At 41.8% G+C, this 26,538-nt stretch overlaps 1 protein-coding gene across 1 annotated transcript in view; it reads right to left on the bottom strand.

The window, feature by feature from the left end:
• ABCA4 (ATP binding cassette subfamily A member 4) overlaps positions 1–26,538 on the bottom strand; it is a 221,770-nt gene that overhangs the window by 176,696 nt on the left and 18,536 nt on the right. The window contains exons 5-6 of the mRNA XM_033916873.1: positions 24,041–24,164; positions 11,370–11,567 (exon numbers count right to left, since the gene is read on the bottom strand). Of these exons, the coding sequence (XP_033772764.1) occupies positions 11,370–11,567; positions 24,041–24,164 (322 nt within the window). The remainder of the gene's footprint in view (positions 1–11,369; positions 11,568–24,040; positions 24,165–26,538) is intronic.

Here is a 26,538-nt window from a genome sequence, read left to right as displayed (position 1 = left end):
TCATACCTAACATCCTATTTGCTTTCTTCGCCGCCGCCGCACATTGAGCCGACGGCTTTAGGGTTCTGTCTATCAGAACCCCCAAATCCCTTTCTTGTTCGCATTTGGTTAATGTCGCCCCTGACATCTTGTAATCATGTTCTTTGTTTTTCTTTCCCAGATGCATCACCTTGCATTTGTCTATGTTAAAATTCATCTGCCACTTTATCGCCCACATTTCCAGCTGATTTAGATCCTTTTTCTTCATGTGATGCCTCTTCTTTACGATTTTCATTGGCTCCCAATGTGTGAATGACTTTCTTTTAAGATATTATGTTTTGTTTTTAAACTTTGTAAAGGACTAATTCCAGAGGATGCACTTAAAACCTACTTTTGGACTATTGTTTTCCCTTCTTTTAAAGCAATTTGTTTTAAAAAGATATTGTATGAATCCTTCTCTTGTCAGTCTGTTTGGCTCTGGAATTGTCTTCCAGCTTTCATTCACTAGTCACATTCATAGACGACATTTTGTCATAATCTGAACACTTATTATTTTGGTAAAGGTTTGGTCTTACCTTGACTTATCCTTGTTAATTTATTTTATTTTTTTATTTATTTATACAGATTTACAATTTTAATATCAAATGATATCAAAGAAAAAAAGGATAGTTACATTTAGATATGCATTAATTATACATTTATCTCAAAAATTCCTTTTCAAGCCCACCATATTGGGGAGCCGTACATTAACAATTAACATAAAAATACAAAGAAACTAAGAATGGGTACTGATTCATATGAATCTTAACCCTTCCATAATATTGGGACTTTGACAACCTCCAAATATCTCAGTCATGAAACATTACACCAACAAAACCTCATTTCTGTTCTCTTACCGTTAAAAATTGTTGTAACTGAATAGGATCCCAAAAAGAATATTCAATGTCTTGTACCTTGACAATATACTCTTATAATCACAGCTATTGTTCAAAAAGAATTATTCTTCATTAACTTTGATTTTTAAACTCTTGTTGATTATTATATAAATTATTTGTGAAGTGCTCAGACCAAGAAACCCATAAAATAGTGATGTCACTACAATGAGGTTTTCAAGGGGACCATCATTGCCTTCACAAGTCCCCCGGCCCTCCCTATACCTATCTGCTTGATGTATCCAACAATTTATGTTGTTCTATTTCGGGGAGCTATCTACGATATTGCTTCTCATTGGTGACGTTTAACTTAACAACTAAGTATGTGAAAAAAAGAATAAAAATAAAAAATATAAAAGTGCTTATCTAAAATGTAGTGTTGCTCATTATTTCATTGTCTGATTGGAGTCCCGTCCCTCCCTCATTGTTATAAGTGTCACAGATTACTGAGTAAATTATCTCTCTATTTGGTAGTTGATTTTGTACCTTGACAAGACATTTACAGGAAAATTTTAAATAAAATGATGCCTCAAGAGCCAAAACTCTTGTTCTTAATTTTATAAATTCTTTCCTTCTTAATTGCGTGGCTCTTGAGACATCAGGAAAAATCCTAACCAAATCTCCACAAAACTTTGTCAGCCTATTTTTGAAGTAAAGTTTCATTATTAACGCCTTATCAGTCTCACTCATGCATGTTATTACCATAGTGGACCTAGTCTGAATCACATCTTGCCTATCCTCCAAGAATTCAGTTAGATTTATTTCATTTGTGACCAGGTGGTCCACATCCTGGTCAGATTGTACTTTCTTTTGTGGAATATAATAATAGTTACAAATTAGAAAAGTCTCTGCATTGGATAATCCCAGTATTTCTTTAAAAAATTTCCTTAACAAAATTTCAGGAGATAGTAAATGTGTCACTGGGAAATTAACCAAGGGGAGATTTCTCACTCTATTCCTATTTTCCAACATTTCAATTTTAGAATGTAATACTGTAGAATCTTTAACAGCAGATACTGAGACGGCTTGCAATGTATTGCTTTGGTTTTCTACCACACTTAATCTTTTATCCAAGCAACTTAAATTAGAATCCACAGAATCTGCAGAAGACATTTAGACATAGCCCCGAGCTCAGGGAAGACGCCACATGGTCCATGTGGGGGTGGGGCTGGGGTGGAGCAGGGCTTTTTTTTAAGAGGAAATCTGGTAAGCCTAATCAAGACAGAACTGTCAATTTTTGCCTCGGATGTTTCATTATGGCAGGAAAGCATCTAATTTTTGAGAATGCCCAAATCTCATCCCCAACATAACTCCTTGAAATTTGGACGGACTGCAAAGAAACATAAATCAGAGTTTTGAAAATCACAACTTTGATGCTTTTGAGAGAAAATATCTTTCTGCTGCTTTTTGACATTTTTCAGATATTTTTCTCTTTTGAAAATGAGCACAGTAGGTTCCTTTCATTTAGAAAATAGGTTCACAAAACCTGCAGAAATTGTGGCGAACCCATACACATTTACACCTGCTCAGGAACAGGCATAGATGTAAGTTTGTATTTTAAAATCAAACCACGTGCTTTGCAATTCTACTTGTGAACTACTTAAACTGTATCCCAAACATACCTACACCTAGGTCACACAAAAATAATTACTCCTTGTCATTGCGTGTACTTTTATGAGGGGAATAATTTTATGAGAGGCCTCTTATATGCACATTCAGGCATTTACACACAAGATAGCCTTTCTAAATGTACAACTAAGCTCATTTCAAAGCATTATTCATTTTTATTTCAAGTTTGTATAGCTCAGTAATGGAACTGCTTTTTTCACCTACATTTGCTAAGGCTTTTGGAATGCTAAACATTATCCAATATAAATAGCACAAGTAGGATATCAAAATTCATGTTAAGCAATAAAAACTGAGTCAACAAGCGCCCTCTCGGGAAACAGGAAGAGGTCAGATAGTTCAAGCTGTAAGAACAAACAAAGCCACTTCTTCTGAGTTGCTCATGCAGTAAATAGTGAGACTCTCACACAAATGCTTCTTTACCAATGTTTGTCCATTAGCAAACGATTTATTACTAGTATTTACTGCACTTAGACTGTTAATTATAATCACACCAAGCTCTTGTTTATTTCAAAGGCATGAAAAAGACATCAGATCCAGTTCTGAATTAGAGCAATGCCAAGTTTAAGTTTCAAGTTTAATTAAAAATTTGATAAATCACAATATCATGATTCAAAGCGATGTACAACTTAAAAATAGGGAAAACCAGATTGCAATAAGACATGGACAAAACCAGACCAATACAGAAGGAATGTGGGTGGAACTACAATAAATTAAAGAAAAGAAAGACATAAAAAGGTAAAACCAAAAAGGGGAGGGGAATAACTTTTCCTTTATGGTATTCCATTAAAAGTGGGATAGCCTCGTGAAAGTTTCATGTTTCAAATGCGTCTTTGTATAGACATTTTAGTGATCCTTTGAATCTATTTTACAGATTTTTTCTTCCCTAATACCTCCAGTATTGCAATTAAGATAAGGAAGAGTCTAGGTTTAGGAGAGAAAGTAGCCTAGAGCAGAGGTTCTCAACACAAAGTATAAGTACCCAAACGAATATGCGAACCACCGGTTGGGGGTACGCTGCGCTGCATGGATCTCCCGCCCTCTTTCCTCTTCAAGCCCCTGGTGGAGCCGCTACTGTCATGGCTGCCACCAACCCTGCAATTAATTTTGCCTCCTGCACTGGGGAGCAGACTGAGCTCCCACAGTCCCTGCATCTGCTTCAATGGGTTAGTGGCAGCGATTCATACACGCCTAATGCTAACCCGGAAGCCTCTCCTCTGCTGCATCCCTCCCTCTGTCAGAGAGAGAAGAGCAGAGGGCACATGGGGGTGTGTGTGTCAGAGAGAAAAGGGCAGAGGGCACATGGGGGTATGTCAGAGAGAAGAGCAAAGAGCACATGGGGTGTGTATGTCTGAGTGAGAAAAGGGCAGAGGGCATATTGGGGGGGAGGGGGTCAGAGAAATAAGGATAGAATGGCTGAGGGCAGGTGGGATATGTGTGTGAGAACTTTCCCGCAGTGACCAATCAGACTTGTCATTTCATTTTCCCAGAGAAAATATGAAACGTTATTGGTCACTAATGGCAACTTTTGTTGAGGTCTCCTGTTCTTATAATTAGGCCTTGTCTAATTGTCACGGGGCCTGTTTATATGAAAATGAAATATAATAGATCATGACAAGTATGCCTTGGTCTGTATGCTAGTTTCAGTGATCTGTATTTGTTATGTATGTTGCCTAGTTATTTTTATTTATTTATTCATTCATTTATTTATTTAGCCCATCCTCCCAAAGGAGCCCAGAATGGGTTACAAAGGTACATTCACAGTATGGAAGGACAAAATTATTGAAATACATTTTTGGCAGACATAGCTTAGAAGAATTTGTGGCATTCGTAGAAGATATTACATGGCATAGTATAGATTTAAGATAGCATTCACTGTACTAACAGAACATAACATAATTGTACTAAAGTTTTAATGTTGTAAGCGAGTACATGATTGGTGGTTGGCAGTTTAGGTCCCGTGAATAGCATTGGTCATTATGGAGCTTGTGAGTATTTACTATTTAATAATGAAAAGTCCATTTCAAAATCTCTACTGCTCAGAGCTCAGGGGTACTTGGTTGAAAATTTTTCTATCTAGGGGGTACTTGGCTTGAAGAAGTTGAGAAACACTGGCTTAGAGGTTATAGCAATAGGCTGAGAAGCATGGAAGCCAAGGTTCAAATCCTGTTTCTGCAATTAAAAATTCTGATCACCTTCAGAAAATCACTTCCTCATGTAAAAACTTACATTGTACACTCTTTGGGGTAGGAACATCTCTTACTTGAATATGCACATACTGTACTGTAGGTCCAGGCATGCTATAAAAATTAGCATTAAGTGCTCTAGGCCCAGGGTCCAAGGAGAGACACCGATTATAAAAGTCTGGAACAGGGTATGTTAAATCATCCTCCCCCCCACAAAAGGATGTGTTTATAAAAATGGTGGTATGAAACAAATGTTTCATGTATTTCTTTTCTTTCCAACAGACATGAAATCAGAAATATCACTGATGTTTCCTGATTTCCAGTGACAAGACATCCTTGCAGAAGAAAGGGACCTTTTAGATTTGAAGACTTCCATGATATATCCTCAGCTGACCCAAGCTAGAGGAAGCTCAAAACAGATGCCAATGAGCAACAGAAGAGGAAGGAATTGATGGTGTAGAGTCAAAAGGAGGTTGTTTTTAGTTAGGCAGACACTTCTAGAACAAGTAATAAAAAATACTACTTCTTCCTAGCTTATTCATTAACTAAGAGGCATCCAAGTTTATCACCAGTGGGACACAATCAGTAATCTGTATGTGTGGTAAATTTTTATTTGGGTTTTTTTTTAATCAAAGCAACTGATAGAATTCATTTTTTTAAACTTACATATTTAATATTTATTGATCGAAATTATCAAATATTTAATTTTAATGTTAGTATTTTTGAGTTAAAATAATTTTTATTGTATATCCATTGATCCCTTAACTCTAAAAAAAACATTACCAACTTTTAAATATTCATCAATTTCATCTTATTGTTAAATGATACTATTGAAATAGGTTGGAAATGCTCCTACCCTGCAACAATATGTATCCTCAACTGCCTTTTTGCAATGAAATTATCATTCCAACAACAAAACACACACTCAAAAACAGAACTTTCTGTAAGCTCTTCCTTAACCACATAAGCCTCAAACACATGATTTTAAAGTGTTTGGGGCTTGTGCAGATGAGGACGTAGCTTAGGCATTGGTGAAATGAGTCATTACGACATCACAATTTGAGCTCGAGAATGTTGCTACTTATAATAATAATAATAATAACAGTTTATATACCGCAAGGCCATAAAGTTCTATGCGGTTTACAATAGTTAAAAATACAACAAATTGAATAAAACTAAAAAGGTAAAAACCAATAACTAAAAAAACCCTAAAAAGATTGTAATTGTAATTTATTTCTTATATACCACTAATCCGTTAGGTTCTAAGCGGTTTACAGAAAATATACATTAAAATTATAAGTAAGAAAGGTACTTAGAAATTCCCTTACTGTCCCGAAGGCTCACAATCTAACTAAAGTACCTGGAGAGTAATAAAGAAGTGAAAAATAGGGATAGAGGAAAAAATAAGAAACTTATCAAGTTTCAAGTTTATTAGGTATCTTGATTAATCGCTTAATCAAACTTCTAAGCGATGTACACATTAAAATTTACATTTGTTAGGCGACAGTACAATACATACGAATATTTAATTAGACTAAATTACACTCAGTTTAACATACTCTTAACATTAGGTAAGAAGGGGTGAAATACAATTCATTAAAGTAAAGAAGAGACATTCAGGGAAAATACACGAGGGTAGTAGTTAAAAAATATAATAAAGTAAAATGGAGTAGTAACCGAATAAAATTAGTTTGCAAAGGCATCTTTAAAAAGAAAAGTTTTTAAGTTACTTTTAAATTTTCCGAATTCCTTCTCCTCCCTTAAAAAAATAGGGAGGGCATTCCAAGTCTGTGGTGCAGTACATGAAAAAATAAATTGCCTTCTCGTATTTATACTTTTCAGTGAAGGAATAGACAATAAGGCCCTGATTCTCTAAAAGTGCGTCCCGATTTTAGGCAGCTGTAGGCGTCCTACAGCTGTCTAATCAGCCAATCGGGATGCACATTTTTTTAAAAAAAATGCTCCCCAGGCAGGCCGCCTATATTGAAGGCGAGGCCTGCAAGACACCTAGGCCCTGATTCTGTATAGGACGCCCGGGAGAGTCGTCCTATTCAGAATCGGCCTAAACTAAACCCCGATTCTGTAACCGGCGTCCATGTTACAGACGCGGGTTAGAGAATCGGGTTAGATTAGACACGGCCCGCTACACTTATCGCGGCAAGGGATCTCTCTGCCGCTATAAGTATAGCGGGCCGTGGCCCCCTGACCGATCACTGGCAGGAGGGTGCCCAAACCCTCCTGCCCGAAGATGCACCCCCCTCCCCGACACTACCGACCGCCCCCCCCCGACAATATCGGTCGCTGGCAGGAGGGTGCCCAATCCTTCCTGCCTGAAGACGCACCCCCCCCGACACTACCGACCGCCCCCCCCGACACTACCGACCGCCCCCCCCCCGACATTACCGATCCCCCCCCGACAATATCGGTCACTGGCAGGAGGGTGCCCAATCCCTCCTGCCCGAAGACGCACACCCCCCCCCGGCGCTAACAACCCCCACTCCACCAAACCTGTTCTTACAGATGGGTCTTGTACGTCGAGCAAGCAGGCACGCCTCGTCGAAATGAGGCGGGCCCGCCCCTTCCCGGCCCATCCCGCCGAAGCCTAAGGCCTGATTGGCCCAGGCTCTAGAAGCCTGGACCAATCAGGCCTTAGGAATAGCGGGTCCGCCCATCCCTACTAAGTCTAAGGTCTGATTGGCCAATCTGATCTAAGGTCTGATTGGCTATGCCTAAGGCCTGATTGGTCCAGGTTCTAGAGCCTGGGCCAATCAGGCCTTAGGCTTCGGCGGGATGGGCCGGGAAGGGGCGGGCCCGCCTCATTTCGACGAGGCGTGCCTGCTTGCTCGACGTACAAGACCCATCTGTAAGAACAGGTTTGGTGGAGTGGGGGTTGTTAGCGCCGGGGGGGGGTGCGTCTTCGGGCAGGAGGGATTGGGCACCCTCCTGCCAGCGACCGATATTGTCGGGGGGGGGATCAGTAATGTCGGGGGGGGGGCGGTCGGTAGTGTCGGGGAGGGGGGTGCGTCTTCGGGCAGGAGGGTTTAGGCACCCTCCTGCCAGTGATCGGTCAGGGGCCACGGCTCGCTATACTTATAGCGGCAGAGAGATCCCTTGCCGCGATAAGTATAGCGGCCGTGTCTACTTACAATGTAGACCAGCATTTTGCTGGCCTACATTTTTAAGCTTCTCATCTACTAGGGAGACGCGTAGGGCCGCCTAGGTTCAGCCTAAGGCCCGCCTAAGGCCCTTAGACGAGCTTAGGCATCTTGCGGGTCTCCCTAGGCTCCCGGAGGTGCCTTCAGGCCTGCCTGGGGAGCATTTTTTTTAAAAAAACGTGCATCCCAATTGGCTGATTAGACAGCTGTAGGACGTCTACAGCTGCCTAAAATCGGGACGCACTTTTAGAGAATCAGGGCCTAAGTTTTGTTCATTAGATCTTAAAATTCTCCTTGCAGAATATGGAATTAATAACTTAAATAAAAAAGCGGGGGTCATATTATATAGAGTTTTGAAGGTGATTATACAAAGTTTAAAGGTTATTCTGTGAATAACTGGAAGCCAGTGAGCATTTTTAAGAAGTGGTGTTACATGGTCGAATTTTCTGGATTTGGTTATTAATTTAATTGATGCATTTTGTATAATTTGAAGACGTTTTATTTCATGTAAAGCAATTCCTTTAAATAGAGAATTGCAATAGTCTATTTTAGACATCACCAAAGAGTGAATCAGAATGTTAAGTGACTTGGGACATAGAAATTTAGAAATAGAGCGAATTTTACGTAACCTGTAAAAGGTAGTTTTCATGATGTTACTAATATGGTCGTGAAAAGTAAGTTTATTATCGAAAATTACCCCTAAAATTTTAATATTTTTGACTGATTGTAGGGGAACGTTTTGAATAGCGACAGGAGTAACAAGAGGGAAACTGTCCTTCCATGGAAAAAGCATGACATTAGTTTTTTTGATATTAAGTGCCAATCTGTTTTCATCCAGCCAATGATAAATTTGGTCAAGTTTTCCATTAATAGCCGAAATTTCAAGTACATTATTATTATTTAGAGGATGCAGTAGCTGAATGTCATCAGCATAGGCAAAGACATGAAAGCCTATGTGTTTGAGGCTTGTGCAGCTAAGGACAGAGCTTAGGCATTGGCAGAAAATGTAAGAGATCTACCTGAGCCGGAAATGATTTTCAAGGATGAAGATGTGGAGGAACTGAAAGAAATTTCTGGTGAACCTGGAAGATGTAACTAAGCCAAATTGATAAGTATGCACCCAAGGCTACTGAAAGAACTCAAACATGAAATTGCTGATTTGCTGTTAGTGATAGGTAACTTTTTGAAATGGTCTGTAGTACCTAAAAATTGGAGGGTGAACATAAGAACATAAGAATTGCCGCTGCTGGTCCATCATGCCCAGCAGTCCGCTCACACGGCGGCCCCCAGGTCAAAGACCTGTGCTTTAAAATGAGTCCAGCCTCACCTGTGTATGTCCCAGTTTAGCAGGAACTTGTCCAGCTTAGTCTTGAAACCCTGGAGGGTATTTTCCCCTACAACAGACTCCGGAAGAGCATTCTAGCTCTCCACCACACTCTGGGTGAAGAAGAACTTCCTTACATTTGTACGGAATCTATCCCCTTTCAACTTTAGAGAGTGCCCTCTCGTTCTCCCTACCTTGGAGAGTATGAACAGTCTGTCTTTATCTACTAAGTCTATTCCCTTCAGTATTTTGAATGTTGCGATCATGTCTCCTCTCAGTCTCCTCTTTTTAAGGGAGAAGAGGCCCAGTTTCTCCAATCTCTCACTGTACCGTAACTCCTCCAGCCCCTTAACAATTTTAGTCGCTCTTCTCTGGACCCTTTCGAGTAGTATCGTGTCTTTCTTCATGTACGGCAACCAGTGCTGTACACAGTACTCCAGGTGAGGATGTACCATGGCCCGGTACAGTGGCATGATAACCTTCTCCGATCTGTTCGTGATCCCCTTCTTTATCATTCCTAGCATTCTGTTCGCCCTTTTTGCCGCCACTGCACATTGTGCAGACGTCTTCATCGACTTGTCTATCAGAACTTCCAAGTCCCTTTCCTGGAAGGCCTCTCCAAGTACCACCTCGGACATCCTATATTCGTGCTTGAGATTTTTGATACCGAAATGTATCACTTTACACTTATCCACGTTGAACCTCATTTGCCATGTTGCTGCCCATTTCTCAAGCTTGATTATGTCATTTTGTAGATCTTCGCAATTCCCCTGTGTCTTCACTATTCTGAATAACTTTGTATCGTTCACAAATTTAATCACCTCACTTGTCGTACCAATGTCCAGATCATTTATAAAGATGTTGAAGAGCACGGGTCCAAGTACCGAGCCCTGTGGCACCACGCAGGTGACACTCTTCCAGTCCAAGTATTGTCCATTTACCCCCACTCTCTGTTTCCTATGCTCCAGCCAGTTTTTAATCCACATGAGTATTTCACCCTCGACTCCATGGCTCGCAATTTTCTGAAGTAGTCATTCATGCGGAACCTTGCCAAACGCCTTCTGAAAATCCAGGTATACAATGTCTATCCGCCTGTTTACTCCCTCAAAGAAGTGCAGCAAGTTCGTCAGGTAATATCTGCTTCTGCTGAAACCGTGCTGGCTGGTCCTCATTAAACTGTGTTCGTCAAGGTGATCAATGATGCGGTCCTTTATCAGTGCCTCTACCATCTTTCCTGGTATCGAGGTCAGACTCACCGGTCTGTAGTTTCCCGGATCTCCCCTTGAACCTTTTTTGAAGATTGGCGTAACATTCGCCACCTTCCACTCTTCCGAGATCTTTCCTGATTTGATCGACAGATTGGCTATTAGTTGAAGCAGTTTAGCTATAGTCCTTTTCAGTTCCTTGATGACCCTCGGATGGATGCCATCCGGTCCCGGGGATTTATTGCTCTTAAACCTATCAACCTGCCTGCATACCTCTTCTAGACTGACCGTCAACCCTGTCAGTTTCCCTTCTTCATGTCCTCCATATAGCCTGATGTGTTCCGGTATGCGGGGGGCCATGCCAGATCAGGGGTGTTGTGGTGTTTGAAGGGCCTCTATTCTCCAAAGGAGTGGATATTGTATAGGGGGACATGACCCCCCAAACAAACCAAAAGGGCTGCTGCTGGGGTGTTGTTTTGGAAGGGGCTTGAGGGGCATCACTCCCCCCCCAAATGAACCAAGCTGCTGCTGGGGTGTTTGGGGTGAACTGAAAGGGCCAAAAGGCCAACTCTTGCTGACTCAGAGCGGCCATGGCACTGAAACGGACATGCTCAACTGGTCACGATGAATTGCCCTAGACCCAGAAGCTAATGTTCAAATCCAATATTCCCACCAACACTTGACCTTGGAGAAGTCACCTTTTGTTTCCTCATATACAGCTTAGATCATAACCCTCTTGGGCAACAGAATTACAGCATTTGAACTGTAATTTGCCTGAAGTTCAGTTTTGGAAAGACAGATAATTACTCCAAACCTCTCTCTTCAGGATACATGCCACAGCCTTCCTACATAGGAATTTCAGTTTACTTGCCAGTACCTGATCCTTAATTCAATTTCATACATACTCATCTATGACAGATGGACACACAGTCACTGCAAGAAGATTTTCAATGAATACTCACCAGTTGAAACAGCTTAAAGAAATCTATGTTTGCATAGAAGATGTCTTCAATTTTCTGTAGTCGGTGCTGAGACAGCACACACATTGCATTCCGTACCACATTCATACCTCTTCGGCTGGTAAAAATTAAGAAGCGGTCCATGAGTGTCTGGCTGCAAGCTATGTCCTTCAAAGCCACATCAGGCATTCCATTGACAAACTGTGGAAGATCATGTGTAACTATTACATCAATCTCCTTACAGTGCTGATAAAACATTTACACAAATTAGATTGTAGCACAAATGATTGTATACAGTAGAGGATAAGAATTTACCTATGCTAACAAACATCTGCATAGTATGATACAGAATTTTAACAAACTGCATGGTTTCATAGTGCACTCTATACAGTAAGAGGGAAGAGTGTCAGATCAGAATAGAGCCCATATTCATCATAAAGACATGCAAACATTTTTTGCTGCCTAGCTTCCTTCTCTAGTTCATAAATCTGCACATGTTGATAGTATTTGTTATGTGAAGATTTGTGGATAAGTATCATTAGAGACGCTTTCTTTTTTTCATCCAAAATATTAGTTCAGAGAAAATTTTGGGAGGTATACCTGTGATCCAGATCTCAATCATAGTTCAGAAGCATAGTACATGTCCTGCTACTTCTGTTTCTCCACATCTTCAGGGCCAATGGACAGTTACAGTGATTCTATGACACCTATAGCTGGGGATGGATTGCTAGGAAGCTATGAGAAGGGTACTCAGTTTCTGTAGACCACAGCATTTTGCTGACCCCTGAAGAGTGGCCCCCACCCTTTACCCCTGGAATCAGCGACATCATGTGACTAGTGGGGGCACTGAGAGATGATGCTATGAGGGGCGATCAATAATTTATCTATCCGAGTATGAAAGTAGCACGCATGTTGAAACAAGTATGTGCATGTTGTGACGTGTTTCAAGGTTAAACAATCCAAAAAAAGATAGTGAAAGATGTGTATCAACAAATTAATCACAAGTACCACCGCAAGTTGATGCTAAAAAATTAAAGCCTAAATGGAGGAAAAGAACTCACATTCACCACTTAGGGAACATCGTTCTCCCTAAGAACTTTGTGATGATGAATATCTATCATTGATCAAAAAACCTCCATCCTATCCTAAATAATATTCTTTTTATATGTTTATTTCAATTTCTTAAATTCATAATAGCATACTAATGAACATTTGAATTAATGTAATCACTGGAGCCATCTTTTCCTCCATTTAGGCTTTAATCTTTTAGTATCAACTTGCAGTGGTACATGTTTCAAGGTTACTCATGCGCAGTTGCGGATCAGTGCGAGTCTAACATTCCAAGAGACAGGATGTTAGGAGAGTCCTCATGCGAATCACAAAAATCTGCTAGATTTGGAGCACTGTTCAGTAATAAAATTTCTCACAGAAGGGGGGGGGAGGGGGGGAGAAGCCAAAGGAGATCCATGAATGCATGACTGCAGTTTAAGATGAGTCTGCCCTATCATCCTACAAAGTAAAATTTTGGAGCAAGCAGTATTTTTGGAGACTAATTGGGAATGCTGAAGACTCAAGTGGAAAGTCTATCTGGAATTGTGGGAGAGTTGGAATTTTTTATTTAAAAATTTATATATACCGCCTCAAAAGTCTAGGCAGTTTTCAAGTAATATACAAAATAATAAAAAAAACCCCAAAAAACAGTACATCATCTGTCTAACAAAACTGCTGCGACCCGCCCTGCTGTTCATATTCATATCCTCTACAAAAGTACACCAATAAATAACTATCCTCTAAAGCAGTGTTCTTCAACCTTTTTACACCCGTGGACCGGCAGAAATAAAATAATTATTTTGTGGACCGGCAAACTAATAGGACTAAAATTTAAAAACCCCGTTTACGCTCCATCTCCGCGAGCTCGGTCCCCGCAAACCATCTGATCCCATCTGCACAAGCCGCAATTATGATTTTATATTGAACGTATTTTATTAAAGTATAAAAAGAAACAATATTCTGAACAATTGTGATTTTATAAATACAAATATACAGAGCTCGGACCAACAAAACCCCTGTCTCCCCTCCCCTTCACATATATCCCCTCTACTATCAAGAAAACTGAACAAGCCAAGTTCATAGAAATATCATGCTACAGAATACTGCAGTCTCCCAGTTATGTCTCTAGCAGGATATATATTTCAAATCTGATATATTCTAATCACAAAATAGAAATAAAATTATTTGTTTCTACCTTTTGTTGTCTCTGGTTTCTGCTTTCATCTTCTTTTCACTCTCTTCCTTCCAGCGTCTCCATCTCTGTCTCTTCAATCCAGCATCTGCCCCTTCCATCTACTGTCTGACCTCTCCCCCTTCCATATGGTATTTGTCTTCTTTCTATGCCCCTCTCCCCTTTCCATCCAGCCTATGCCCCTCTCTCCTTTTTACACAATTCACTCCAGCTTCACTGCTCTTCATTTTTATCTCTCCTACACCAGATCTAGCATCTTTGTCCCTCTCAATTTCTCTGCTGACCCCCCTTCCCATCTCATTCCTATCTCTCTAATCTCCCTGCAAGCTGTTTCCTTCCTTTTTTCTTCTCCCTTCCCTCCTCCCCCTGTCCAGCAGTAACTCTCTTCCTTTTCCTTTCCCTCCTCCCCTCCCAGCAGCATCTCTCCTTCTCCCTCCCTCCAGGTCCAGTAGCAGCTGTCCCTTTTCCCCCCTTGCCCAGCAGCTTCCCAGACTCCTTTCCCTGCTCCCCTCCTTCTCCCTCTCCAGGTCCAGTAGCAGCTGTCCCTTTTTCCCCCTTACCCAGCAGCTTCCCAGACTCCTTTCCCTCCCCCCTCCCAGCAGCATCTCTCCTTCTCCCTATCCAGGTCCAGTAGCAGCTGTCCCTTTTTCCCCTTGCCCAGCAGCTTCCCAGACTCCTTTCCCTCCTCCCCTCCCAGCAGCATCTCTCCTTCTCTCTATCCAGGTCCAGTAGCAGCTGTCCCTTTTCCCCCTTGCCCAGCAGCTTCCCAGACTCCTTTCCCTCCTCCCCTCCCAGCAGCATCTCTCCTTCTCCCTCTCCAGGTCCAGTAGCAGTGGTTCTTTTTTTTTTTTTCACCATGCCCAGCAGCTTTCTCCCCTCCCAGCAACTCTCCTTACTTGCCAGCGCTGCGATTTAGTAAGGCAGCCTTGGGTCCTTTGTTGGGTCGCACCGCCTCTGAGGAAAGCGGAAGTTGCATCATCAGAGGTGGCCCGACTCAGCAAAAGCTCCAAGGCTTCCTTCCTGAATCGCTGCGCTTGTAAGGAGAGCCACTGGGAGGGAAGAAAGCACAGTCTGAGGCTCCCCATTATCTCTCCGGCCCTGCGCTCCTCGATCTTGCCGGTCCTGCGCAGACCGGCAGGAAATTGAAGAAGTTGATCTCGCCGGACCGGCACCGGTCCGCGGACCAGCGGTTGAAGAACTGTGCTCTAAAGAATAAGAAAATCTTTGATCTTACATTAACTACTATTCGTAGACAATTCATTCACAAACACTGCAACAAATAATTGCGTCTTCAAGAGTTTTTGAAAGACATCTCTGATCTTACACAGGCACAACTGACCTGGCAATGCATTCCACAATTCCACTCCAGTAACGGAAAACATAGAATTCCTAACTCTTTCATGAATTATCCTCCTTTCTCTCTCTATAGATAGATTTAAAAAGAGAGACGACTTGGGAGGTTCTCATGTGACAATTTGTATCTTTGTAATTGAATGTAAATTTGGAAAACGTGATAAGGAGGCATAATTTTCCTCAGGACCAAGGTATCTTCCCCATAAAGAGCTTTAAAAGGCATGTAACAGAAGTCTTTAAAATTTCCTCTGCATCAGTATGGTTTGTTTGGAAGACATGATTATCTTCCATCTTTTTAAATTATTATTATTTTTTTTATTCAAATTATGCTAACAAGAAGTCTACATACTTGGATAAAGATTAGAAATAATATCAATCAAACATAAGAAGAAGGATACAACAGAGGGAGTTAATTATCTATCACCTATATCTAAAGATAGTTTGGACTTAACCATTTTTCTAAAGACTTAGGGCACCTGGAGCAGAGGCCCTAAGAGGATTGGGGTGGATCTGCGAGTTACCTCAGATAATGCTGGAAAGAATATGCAAACATCTCCTTAGCACCTAGGAAGCAGTCAGTGGCAGCCCTGGGTACCTAGAGCAGAGGTCTTGAGTGGACCTGTAAGTCACCCTGGAGAATGCTGTGAGGAATATGCAAATGGGCTCTCACCTGGAAAGCAGTCGGTGGGAGCCCTGGGCACTTGGAGTGGAGGCTCTGAGGGGATCAGGGTAGACCTGCAAGTCACCCCGGAGAATGCTAGCAGGACTATGTAGATTGTCTGCATATCTAACAACTAGGCAGTATATGCACTCTCTGATTCATAGTTAACCACTTGTTAACCACAAGGATCTATTTTAGCACATATTCTCCTCAATATCTTTACGAAACCATTCTTAAACCTTATTCAGTCTGTAGGCTTTATAGCCTACATATATACTGATGGTATCCAGATCCTCTATCTTCTCGATGTTACTAGTACTCAGGACATCCAATGCATCACTGGCAGACTATTGCAAATTGTGAATTGGTCAACTGAGAACAGATTAAAGTTGAATCCTGATAAATCTAAGGCTCTTCTTTTTGATACAGCCAGTAGTACATATGGCCCTTTAATTGCCTAATCTTCCCTGAGGTATCTAAGTTCTGCTGGTATCATATGGGACTGCACTTTTAGCTTTCAACCCCAAATCTCTTCCCTATTTCAATGATCCTTCTACAAATTATTCATGACCAGATCAATTAGATACCTACTTCAGCCATCTGCCCTTCAAACTCTGGTTCATTCCCTAAGTCATTCAAATGGATTACTATAATATGCTATATAAGGGCCTCAGAAACAAAAGACCTGCATAAGTTCAGCTAACCAAAATACCTCCATTAAATTGATAACTGGAACTAGGAAATTTTACTTTGTTACCAAGGGCTTGGCCTCTCTTGCGCAAAATCACTTTTACTGGTCTTCAAGATTCAGAGCACAAGCTTCCCACTCTTTTTACCCAGCCTGCTGACACCGTACTCCCTTTCCCCTGTACTTCAATCATCACAACAGTATCTCGTAATTGTCCAGTCCTTTAGGCAAGTTAGGTATGACAGCACTCATCACTTCGTTTTCTATGTCACTGGCCCTACTCTCTGGAATGCATTGCCTCCCCAGACCTCCCTAGAGAAATTAAAATCTGATTTCAAAACCTTCTTCAATAATGCCTTTACTTAATCTAGGAGGTTGCTCTCAGCATGAGCCTGCCCCTGCCTCTTCCCCTGCTTTCTTTGGGCAACTCTAATCTCTTATCTTTCTTATCATAGTAGTTTTTCCTTCATCTACCTCTTCTACTCCCCTTCACTACTGTGACAATTTCACATTTCTTCTATGTAAACTGATTTGATCTGCAGGATAGCAAGCACTTAATAAACTTGGAAACTTAAGACAGGGGCTACCTGTGGTGATCAACAAGAGAGACATTTGATGACCAGAATTAAAGACCTTGCTACAGGATTACAGAATGAGGCTTGAGTTTATTAAATTAGGGATCAATCCTCAGGTTCTTCTGAAGGCAGGCTCATGGCTGTAGGTTCCCAACACTGCTTCCAAATGAGCTGGAGGAGGGGGGAATTTTTGAAAACTACTATCCCCCTTAATCCCAAATAAAGATCCCCAGCTTCAGTTTCTGTTTGAAATATATCCCAGGGAAGATAGTAAAGTCTACCTAACCACAAACGCTGAATAGATGAGCAGCTGTTTATATAAACTATGACTTGCTGAAGCAGAGGGAGACAGAAAAATGCCCAAGTATATTAATCCAGTTTTTCTTATCAGTCACATAAAGCAGTGCTGGGAATGCAAAATAGATTCTGCAGTTTTAAGTGAGTTCTGTCTTTGCTTGTATTCCATGGCTAAGCATAGAAAGAGGTCATTCTTGAGGCTTGGTTGGTACACATCCATTCAAAGGCACGGCATTCTTCCCAGAAGTTCTCAGAATATTCCACCCACCTTCATTATTAAAGGTAAAAGAACAGCGAGGGTTTAGTCATGGAAAAACCTCTGACTAGCAGCTCAGGAATTATCTGACTGCTGGTTTCCAGTACAAGACCACCGAGTGGATCAATCCAGAGTAAAGTAGTTGTGGAAGGCCCCAGTACCTGTTTTTCAACACTCAGGCTTATTCACACAAAAGCAATGCTATTAAGCCAGAACTTGAATAGACTGACATCATAGTAGATTTACAATTCACATGATATTCTGCTCCTGTCTCCCACATGGCAGGTTTTGAAATGATGCACAACTGCAGCACTTTTCTAAGCCAAGAAAACAGAAAGCCCGTGTCTTGCAGTTTCAAGGCATTTGGGGGGGAAGCACTCATTTGTTTTCATTTTATATTTATTAAATTTACAATATATTAACCAAGAATAAACCTTGTACAGAAAAGTCTATTAAAAGGAAACTGAAGGAATAAAACATACAAATCAACAAAATATAACAAGTCTCTCACAAACTTTTCCAAGCTGTGGCACACTAAACTTGAGGCTGTGGCTAGAGGGTCTCCGCACATGCAGAGATGTCAAAGCAATGACATCACATGCACGGAAGCCCTCCAGACGGGGGATCTGAGCTTGTTAACCCTAAAATGACTATGCCAGTGGTGGTGGGGTTGCGGGTACGGAGAGCAGGAAGGCGCCTGCAAGGAGGAGAGGCACCAGTGCCAGCTAACTCGCCTACACGATGTGCCTCTTGCAGCACACTACTCTGAAATATTAAAAATAGGAAAATTCAAGTGAAGTCCACAATAATGGGAGATCCAACACCATATGGAGGCATAACAAAGGAGAAAGTAAAAATAATGAACAATGAGACAAACTGCATTTTAATCACGCTAACTAACCAAATAACCAAATAATATAAATCATATAAAAACCCTTCTACTGTAGATAAACCAGGAACTAACAGTGCTGTAAAGTACTGTGATGTTCACACTTCCATAACCTACATTTCCATCTCCCAAGAAATGGGTTTATATGCGTCTCTAATGTTTTTTGTCTATAATTTATTATCAAACAATTACATTTGAAAGGCACATGCCATCAAAAAATTGACAAAGAGGAAAAAGCCTCAGATCCCTCCCTTTGCTTCCCAGAGAACGGGCATAGGTTATAGGGTATGTCTGACCATATCAGCATAAAAAACCCTCCTTTGTCATTTAAAGACAGCTCTGTGTGGTGCAAACAAATACAACAGGATCAAGATGAAAGTGTACTTATCTCAAATGATCAGCACACCAATTCTTGCTGCCTCCAACTAAGCCACCATCACACATTTAGGTCCCACTAACCATCCTCTCTTCATACGCCAACACTAGGATTCTCTTAAGAACATAAGAATAGCCTTACTGGGTCAGACCAATGGTCCATCCAGCCCAGTATCCCATCTTCAAGGAGGCCAATCCAAGTCACAAGTACCTGGCAAAAGCCCAAATAGTAGCAGCATTCCATGCCACCAATCCAGGGCAAGCAGTGGCTTCCCCCACACAGTTAAGTGAAGGAATATTCTAACGGGTTGTTGCAGCAGCCTGAGAGCCAGGGGAACTGGGCTCAATTCCCACTGCAATCCTTGTGGCCTTGGGGAAGTCACTTAACCAGGGCAGGATTAACCAATAGGCCCAGTAGGCATGTGCCTAGGGCCTGAAATGGTCAGGGGGGCCTGATGAAGGAGGGCATCAACATTGTTTTTTCCAAACGGCGATGGACCCCTCCAGCATCGATTGGCAATGCGGGCCCCCCTGATCAGCAATGCGGCCCCACCCCCATCGACGGAAAGTAAGACAAGCAAGCAACGCGGGTAAGAAAGGCAATGGGAACTGTAATTTTGCAAGCGGTGCTGCTTACCCAAAAGCTTCCCTATGATACAGCTTCCTGTTTCCGCCTGGGCGCATGGTGGGGTGGGGCGGGGCAAGGGGCCCGGTGTACTTGTGTGTCTAGGGGCCCTCAATGAATTAATCCTGCCCTGCACTTAACTCTGCATTGCCCCAGATACAAAAATACTTGCAAGCTGTTTGATTGTAACCACAGAAAGGTGGTATATTAAAATCCCATCTTCATCACCCAAATGTGTTGGATCCCCCCCAAAAAAATATACTCATTACATTATATAACAGTTCTAGACCACAAAACCTCTTGGATCGATGCGGTTTACAAAAAATATAAACTGGACAGCCCAAGCGACCTACAAAATAATCATACACCCTTTTTAAATTCTCTAAAAAAAATCTTACAAATAGGGTTGATTTTAATAACTTTCTGAAATGTATGTATGAGCCGGACCTTGTAAATAGAATACGTAACTCCATGTCCCAACTTGCTGCCTGATAAGCAAGCAAACGTTGATAGAGCAATATAGGATAATGCATTTACAGAAAAATCCCCCTCCCCAAATAAAAGAAAGAGAAGAGACTTCCAATTGCAACACTTCAGGTTGAAGCAATAAATAATGCCTCTACCTTTTCTGAGTTTCTCAAGAAACATCTGGCAAGGCCCTTATTTTCATTCACAAAAAAAAATCCTTCTCCTTACTCTTGCAATAATATTTCAATATCATATTCTTATTTGTCACATTAGAGCACATTAGAGCACATTAGAACAAAAACAACAAAAATACTACCTCCAGAACGATCGATCAATATCCCACGCAGTATTTCCAGTGATGGGCGTCCACTGGACAATAAGAGGCTGTCTCCAGGCTCAGACATATATGTCACAGTTTCGTCCACTGCGTTGGGAAGATCCCAGCAGTGTCGCAACTCTCCTGGCAGCCTCTCATCTTCCAGTGACACTGGATCTGGTGGAGGTACTCACAGGCGACAAAAGTCCATGCCAGAAGGAAAAATGAGCTTGACCTCGGTTCCTGGAAAGATGCTGGAAGCAATGGTAAAGGACACAATCTGCGAACACATAGAAAACAATGGACAACTGAAGGCGAGCCAGCATGGCTTCTGCAAGGGAAGGTCATGCCTCACGAACTTGCTGTACTTCTTTGAGGGAATAAACAGTCAGATGGATAAGGGTGAATCCATAGACATCATTTACCTTGACTTCCAAAAAGCCTTCGACAAGGTACCACATGAACGGCTACTTAAAAAACTGTGGAACCACGGAGTGCAAGGGGATATCTACCGATGGATCAAACACTGGCTAGCGGGCAGGAAACAGAGGGTTGGAGTCAAGGGCCAATACTCAGATTGGCAATGGGTCACGAGCGGAGTTCCGCAGGGGTCGGTGCTGGGACCTCTACTATTCAATATATTTATTAACGATCTGGAAACGGGGACAAAATGTGAGGTTATCAAATTTGCTGATGACACCAAACTCTGCAGCAGGGTTAGAAACACGGAAGACTGTGAAGACCTACAAAAGGACCTAACGAGACTGGAAGACTGGGCAAAAAAGTGGCAAATATGTTTTAACGTGGAGAAATGCAAGGTCATGCATGTAGGGAAAAAGAACCCGATGTTCAACTACAAAATGGGGGGAACACTGCTAGGGGTGAGTAACCTGGAAAGGGACTTGGGGGTGATGGTCGACTCATCACTGAAACCATCGGCGCAATGTGCAACAGCCTCAAAGAAAGCAAACAGAATGCTGGGCATCATCAAAAAGGGTATCACAACCCGGACGAAGGAAGTCATCATGCCGCTGTATCGCGCAATGGTGCGCCCGCACCTGGAGTACTGTGTTCAATACTGGTCGCCGTACCTCAAGAAGGACATGGCGGTACTCGAGGGAGTGCAGAGGAGGGCGACTAAGCTGATAAAAGGTATAGAAAATTTTCCATACGCTGACAGGTTAAAAATGCTGGGGCTGTTCTCCCTGGAGAAGAGGAGACTTAGAGGGGACATGATAGAAACCTTCAAAATCCTTAAGGGCATAGAGAGAGTAAATAAGGACAGATTCTTCAAACTGAGGGGAGCCACAAGCACTAGGGGTCACTCAGAGAAATTGAAAGGGGACAGGTTTAGAACAAATGCTAGAAAATTCTTTTTTACGCAGAGGGTGGTGGACACATGGAACGCGCTTCCGGAGGAAGTGATAGGCCAGAACTCTGTACAGGGGTTCAAGAAGGGTTTGGATAGGTTCCTGGAGGATAAAGGGATAGAGGGGTACAGATAGAACTTGAGGTAGGTTATAAAAGTGGTCAGAAACCACTTCACAGGTCGCAGACCTGATGGGCCGCCGCGGGAGCAGACCGCTGGGCGAGATGGACCTCGGTCTGACCCAGTGGAGGCAACTTCTTATGTTCTTAAGTTACCACCAAAGTTCCACAAGATAATTTTTTAGTGTTTATAGCAGCTGTACCAGTAAATTCCAAAACATCCATTGATAAATATTTGCTTTCTCCTCAGAGAAGGAAAATAATCCTTAATAGATGGCAGTTTCAGGAGCAAGCTTCAAAATTTCCAAACAGTATCTTTAGAACTCTTTCAGTGAGATACTCTAGCCACATGGAAAACTCACTAATCTTAATTTAATGCTTCTCAGTAAGTTTTCCACTGATTCTATCTTCAGCTCAATTGCATTAATATCTGATATAATAGCTTGCAAAGATTGTATCTGAGAAACAGAGCATGTGACTTCTTGAGAATTTTCTACTGAAGCTTTAAACTGCTTTAAAAGGACTTCATGATAAACAATTATGTTCTCCAAATTATGTACCTGGGGGCTAAGTTTGTAAACTATAGGCAACAAAAGTTTCAACAAGATCTGAAATACATAACCATATAGCATCCAAAGTCGTTTTAGATGATTTATTTAATAAAATTGAAAGAAAAACTCTCAAGAGTTTTTGCCACTGTTGGGTCTCCCATCAGGGGTTAGAATGCTGCTGCAGCTTAGAGAGATTTCCCAGCTTGTTCTGAAGGGGGGGGGGATATGGGGGGTTTAGGGTACAATTTCAGTCTCTTCCTCCCTCAAACACTCATTGGCAAGATCAGTTTCCTCCAAGGACGACTGCTATGCAACTCGAACAAGGGAGCTGGTTGTACAATGCTGTAATGTTGTGGATAGCAGGTCCAGACTGAGTGTAACTTCTGGGTAATAGGACTGCTCAGAGCCTGCTTCCTTTACCATCAGCCACAGCCCCAACCCCCCCTCCCCACCATACTCCATCGCTTTGCCCTCCAGAATGGCCGAAGTAATTATCAATGGGACTAGCAACCGCAGTATAAGAATAGCCATACTAGGTCAGACCAATGGTCCATTTAGCACAGTAGCCATTTCAGGTCAGAAGTACCTGGCAGAAACCCAAATAGTATCAAAATTCCATGCTACCAATCTCAGGAAAAGGAGTGGCTTCCCCCATGTCTGTTTTAATAGCAAATAGTAACCTCAAAAAATAGTGCTCAGGAAACCTTACACACTCCAATGGGAATTCAGATTCCACTGTACTCAGAACAAATCAGTGGTGTTGGAATTCTTCACCATTCCCTTTACATGGAGAGTAATAAATATTTTTTATGGAGATACATTTTTTGTTCTTTTTTTCTCTTTTTACACCCTTGTATATTCTACATCCAAATAACTTATTATAGCTTATAATAGCTTAAAAAGCGTATATATCGAAAAGGAATTAAAAGTGTATCACTTAGCTTACTCAGTGAACGCCGCGGCCATCTTGTTGGATAAGCCAATGGCAGAAAATGTATGGTTAAGGACTAACCTTATCTTTTGGTGAGTGGCAGATTTAGAATGATCTTTGTTTTCTTTAATGTTATTGAGGTGCATCCACTTATGCCATGTGTGTTGTTTTTCAGTTCCCCCGACCTTGAAAAAGATCCGAAACGCGTCAGGAAGGGGAACCGATAAGGATCTTAAGCTAAGTGATACACTTTTAATTCCTTTTCGATATATACGCTTTTTAAGCTATTATAAGCTATAATAAGTTATTTGGATGTAGAATATACAAGGATGTAAAAAGAGAAAAAAAGAACAAAAAATGTATCTCCATAAAAAATATTTATTACTCTCCATGTAAAGGGAATGGTGAAGAATTCCAACACCACTGACTTGTTCTGAGTACAGTGGAATCTGAATTCCCATTGGAGTGTGTAAGGTTTCCTGAGCACTATTTTTTGAGGTTACTATTTTCTCATATTTTGTAGTGAGTCATAAAAGTTTGGCAGATGTTTTAATAGCAGACAATTGATTTTTCCTCCATGAACTTGCCCAGATCTTTTTTAAACCCAGCTATGCTGCTTGCTTGCCCTTGTGCTTCACCATCTTAGCAATTGTATAAAGAGAAATAGGAACTGTGCAGAAGCATCTTAACATTCAGGTGCCATCTTTGATTGCCCTTATATCCCGAGGAGCAGACATTTAGTATCTTTTCACATTTCATGTTACAGTTCACATACTGTGCGTTAAGAACAGTAACCATAAAAGCAAACAAGAGCTAAGCAATTATGGTTTATATTTTATTATTTCCAAAGATTCCAATTTTCATCCCTGCAACCAGAATCAGTTAGATTCATTCATGCAGCCAGATTCAGAAAAGAGCAGCAGGAAGCAGTCTTTGTGTGTTGTCAACTCTTGGCCTACCTGCTCTATGCGCACTTGTGAATTAATTAGTTGGAAAACCACAGAGTCTGAGAGACCAGCATCTTTAAGTAGGAAGACAGTCAGAGTTTCATCATCCTTTAGGATATCCTCAATTCTGATCCCTCTTCCTGAATGAAGAGAAAACAAATTAGAACACCCTAGTATGTTGCACTCACTCATTCCTGGAATACAAATAAAGTGTACGGTTCATAGACAACGGCGCGAAAGACAAAGGCGCGCCCAGACAATTGAACGCAGCGCAGAGGTGCGCGCCGCTCAAAATTACAGTTTTTAGGGGCTCCGACGGGGGGTTTTGTTGGGGACCCCCCCCCCACTTTACTTAATAGACATCGCGCCGGCGTTATGGGGGGTTTGAGGGGTTGTAACCCTCCACATTTTACTGTAAACTTAACTTTTTCCCTAAAAACAGGAAAAAAGTGAAGTTTTCAGTAAAATGTGGGGGTTTACAACCCCCCACAACGCAGCGCAATGTCTATTAAGTAAAGTGGGGGGGTTCCCCCCCACACCCCCCCCCGTCGGAGCCCTAAAAACAGTAATTTTGAGCGGTGTGCGCCTCCGCGCTGTGCTCAATTGTCTGGGCGCGCCTTTGTCCCAGCGCGCTTTTGACCTGACACCAAAGTGTACACATAATTCATTCAAAAAAAGGATTTTTACTATTATTACACATGAGTTATTGTTCCCCAGGACCACTTTAACCACATATGTGGGCCTTAGGCAAATTTTTATTTCCTTCATGTGGCCTCCCCCACAAATTTATGCTGAATTGCCTGTTCTCCTACCTGGATTAACTGACATCATTTTGGAAGCTCAGATAAAATAGACTTCATGCATTTAAAAAAAGGCTAAAAGACAACCAGGACCAGATTCACTAAAGCCCCCTTACCTGTCTGATCCATGGTCGAGTCTTTCCCGGGTGACCGTTTCACCAAGCCTCCTCATGCAAATGACTGAGATAGGAGGCCCACCCCACAGCGACTGCACAGATCGCTACAAAGCAATCCTGATGCATGTGCAGACCATCTTCTTTGCCTGTAGATGGTCCGCGCATGCGCTTGCTCTCTGCTTTTTTGTAATTTTTTTTAACTTTTTTACTTGTGTGGAGGTGAATTCTCATTTGATCCCATACCATAAGAAATACTAATCCGTTGCTCAACAGCACCTATGAGATTGTGGCTCCGATTTCTTAGGAAAATCAGGTGTTGGATCCATGATGAAATGCGTGGCTCCTGCCTATACTCATGAGCCCATAGTTTTAACCCACGGGTTTAAAGCGGGGCTGCACTGCAGTGTGTTCTGGAACAGAACAGAACACACCGTAGTGTAGCCCCGCTTTAAACTCGCGGAAGGGCACGGAAGGGCGGCAGAGAGCAGGAGAGTCGGGACGGCACTTTTTTTTTTCTCTTTAGAATAACTCGTGTGCACATAAAGCAGGAGGAAGAAGGGTTAAGCTGCAGCACTTGTGTTTACTACAGGAAGCAAAGGGAAAACTTCAGGGCTATAAGATCTTGGTGTTCCATAGAGAACGAGGTGGACAGAGAGGCAGGCTTGCTGCTTGAGCACACAAGGCAGGCAGGGTGGCAGAGAGCAGAGTATTTTCAGGGCTGAGATTTCAGGGTGGAAGAGAGCAGGAAAGGATGTGAGTAACTGGTTCTCAGCAATCGCTTTGTTTTGGATCAGCCAGCCCAGTTAGTGTGCCTGAATTTGTTTAGTGAATCGAGGCCCTTCCTACTTTGCATGCGTGGATCAGATTGGGTGCGGATACGCTTGGGAGGAAGGTTAATGAATCGGGTCACGATTGATGGGCTTAGTAAATCTAGCCCTTGATAACCTCTTAGTAGTAAAGTACTGCAAGAGAGAACTAGAGGGTAGCTAAATTCTTTAAAAGGGCTCCAGGAATGATTCAGGAAACAATAGACTGGTGTGCCCGATGTCAGTGCTTAGCAATATGAAGAAGCTATTCCAAAATTTAAAATTGCCGACTATGTAGACATGGTTTATGGAATCAGTCAGTATAATTTTAGCAAAGGGAAATCTTGCCATAGCAATTTAATTATTTTGAAGGGATAAGCAAACATGGATTAAGATGAGCCAATTGAAATAGGGTATTTGGATTTTCAGAAGGCACTTGACAAAGCCCCTCATGGTAGACTCCTCAGTAAGTTAAAAAGTCATTGGAAAGGAGGCAATGCTGTATTGTGGATAAGACTAGAAACAGAGAGAAAGAATACATGGCATAAATGCACTGAAGGCAGGTCTCTTATTTGAAAGGCAGCTCTGGAATGAGGAGGCTTAGGATGATGGTGAAAGGTGATGGACCAAGTAATATATAATAAGGAAATGTTTTTTTAAGGAAAAGATAATGGAAGTGGTAGAAACAAAGGTTGCATTTTAATTCAGGCAAACATAGGGCAAGCAGAGATAAAAGGAATGAAGGGATAAGAGAGATTAGTAATTGATTTGGATAGGCAGATTGGATA

The sequence above is a fragment of the Geotrypetes seraphini genome, chromosome 12 (assembly GCF_902459505.1).
Source record: "Geotrypetes seraphini chromosome 12, aGeoSer1.1, whole genome shotgun sequence".
Classification (NCBI taxonomy): Eukaryota; Metazoa; Chordata; class Amphibia; order Gymnophiona; family Dermophiidae; genus Geotrypetes; species Geotrypetes seraphini.
The sequence above is the reverse complement of the archived record's forward strand: the minus strand, read 5'-3'. Positions and strand labels throughout refer to the sequence as shown.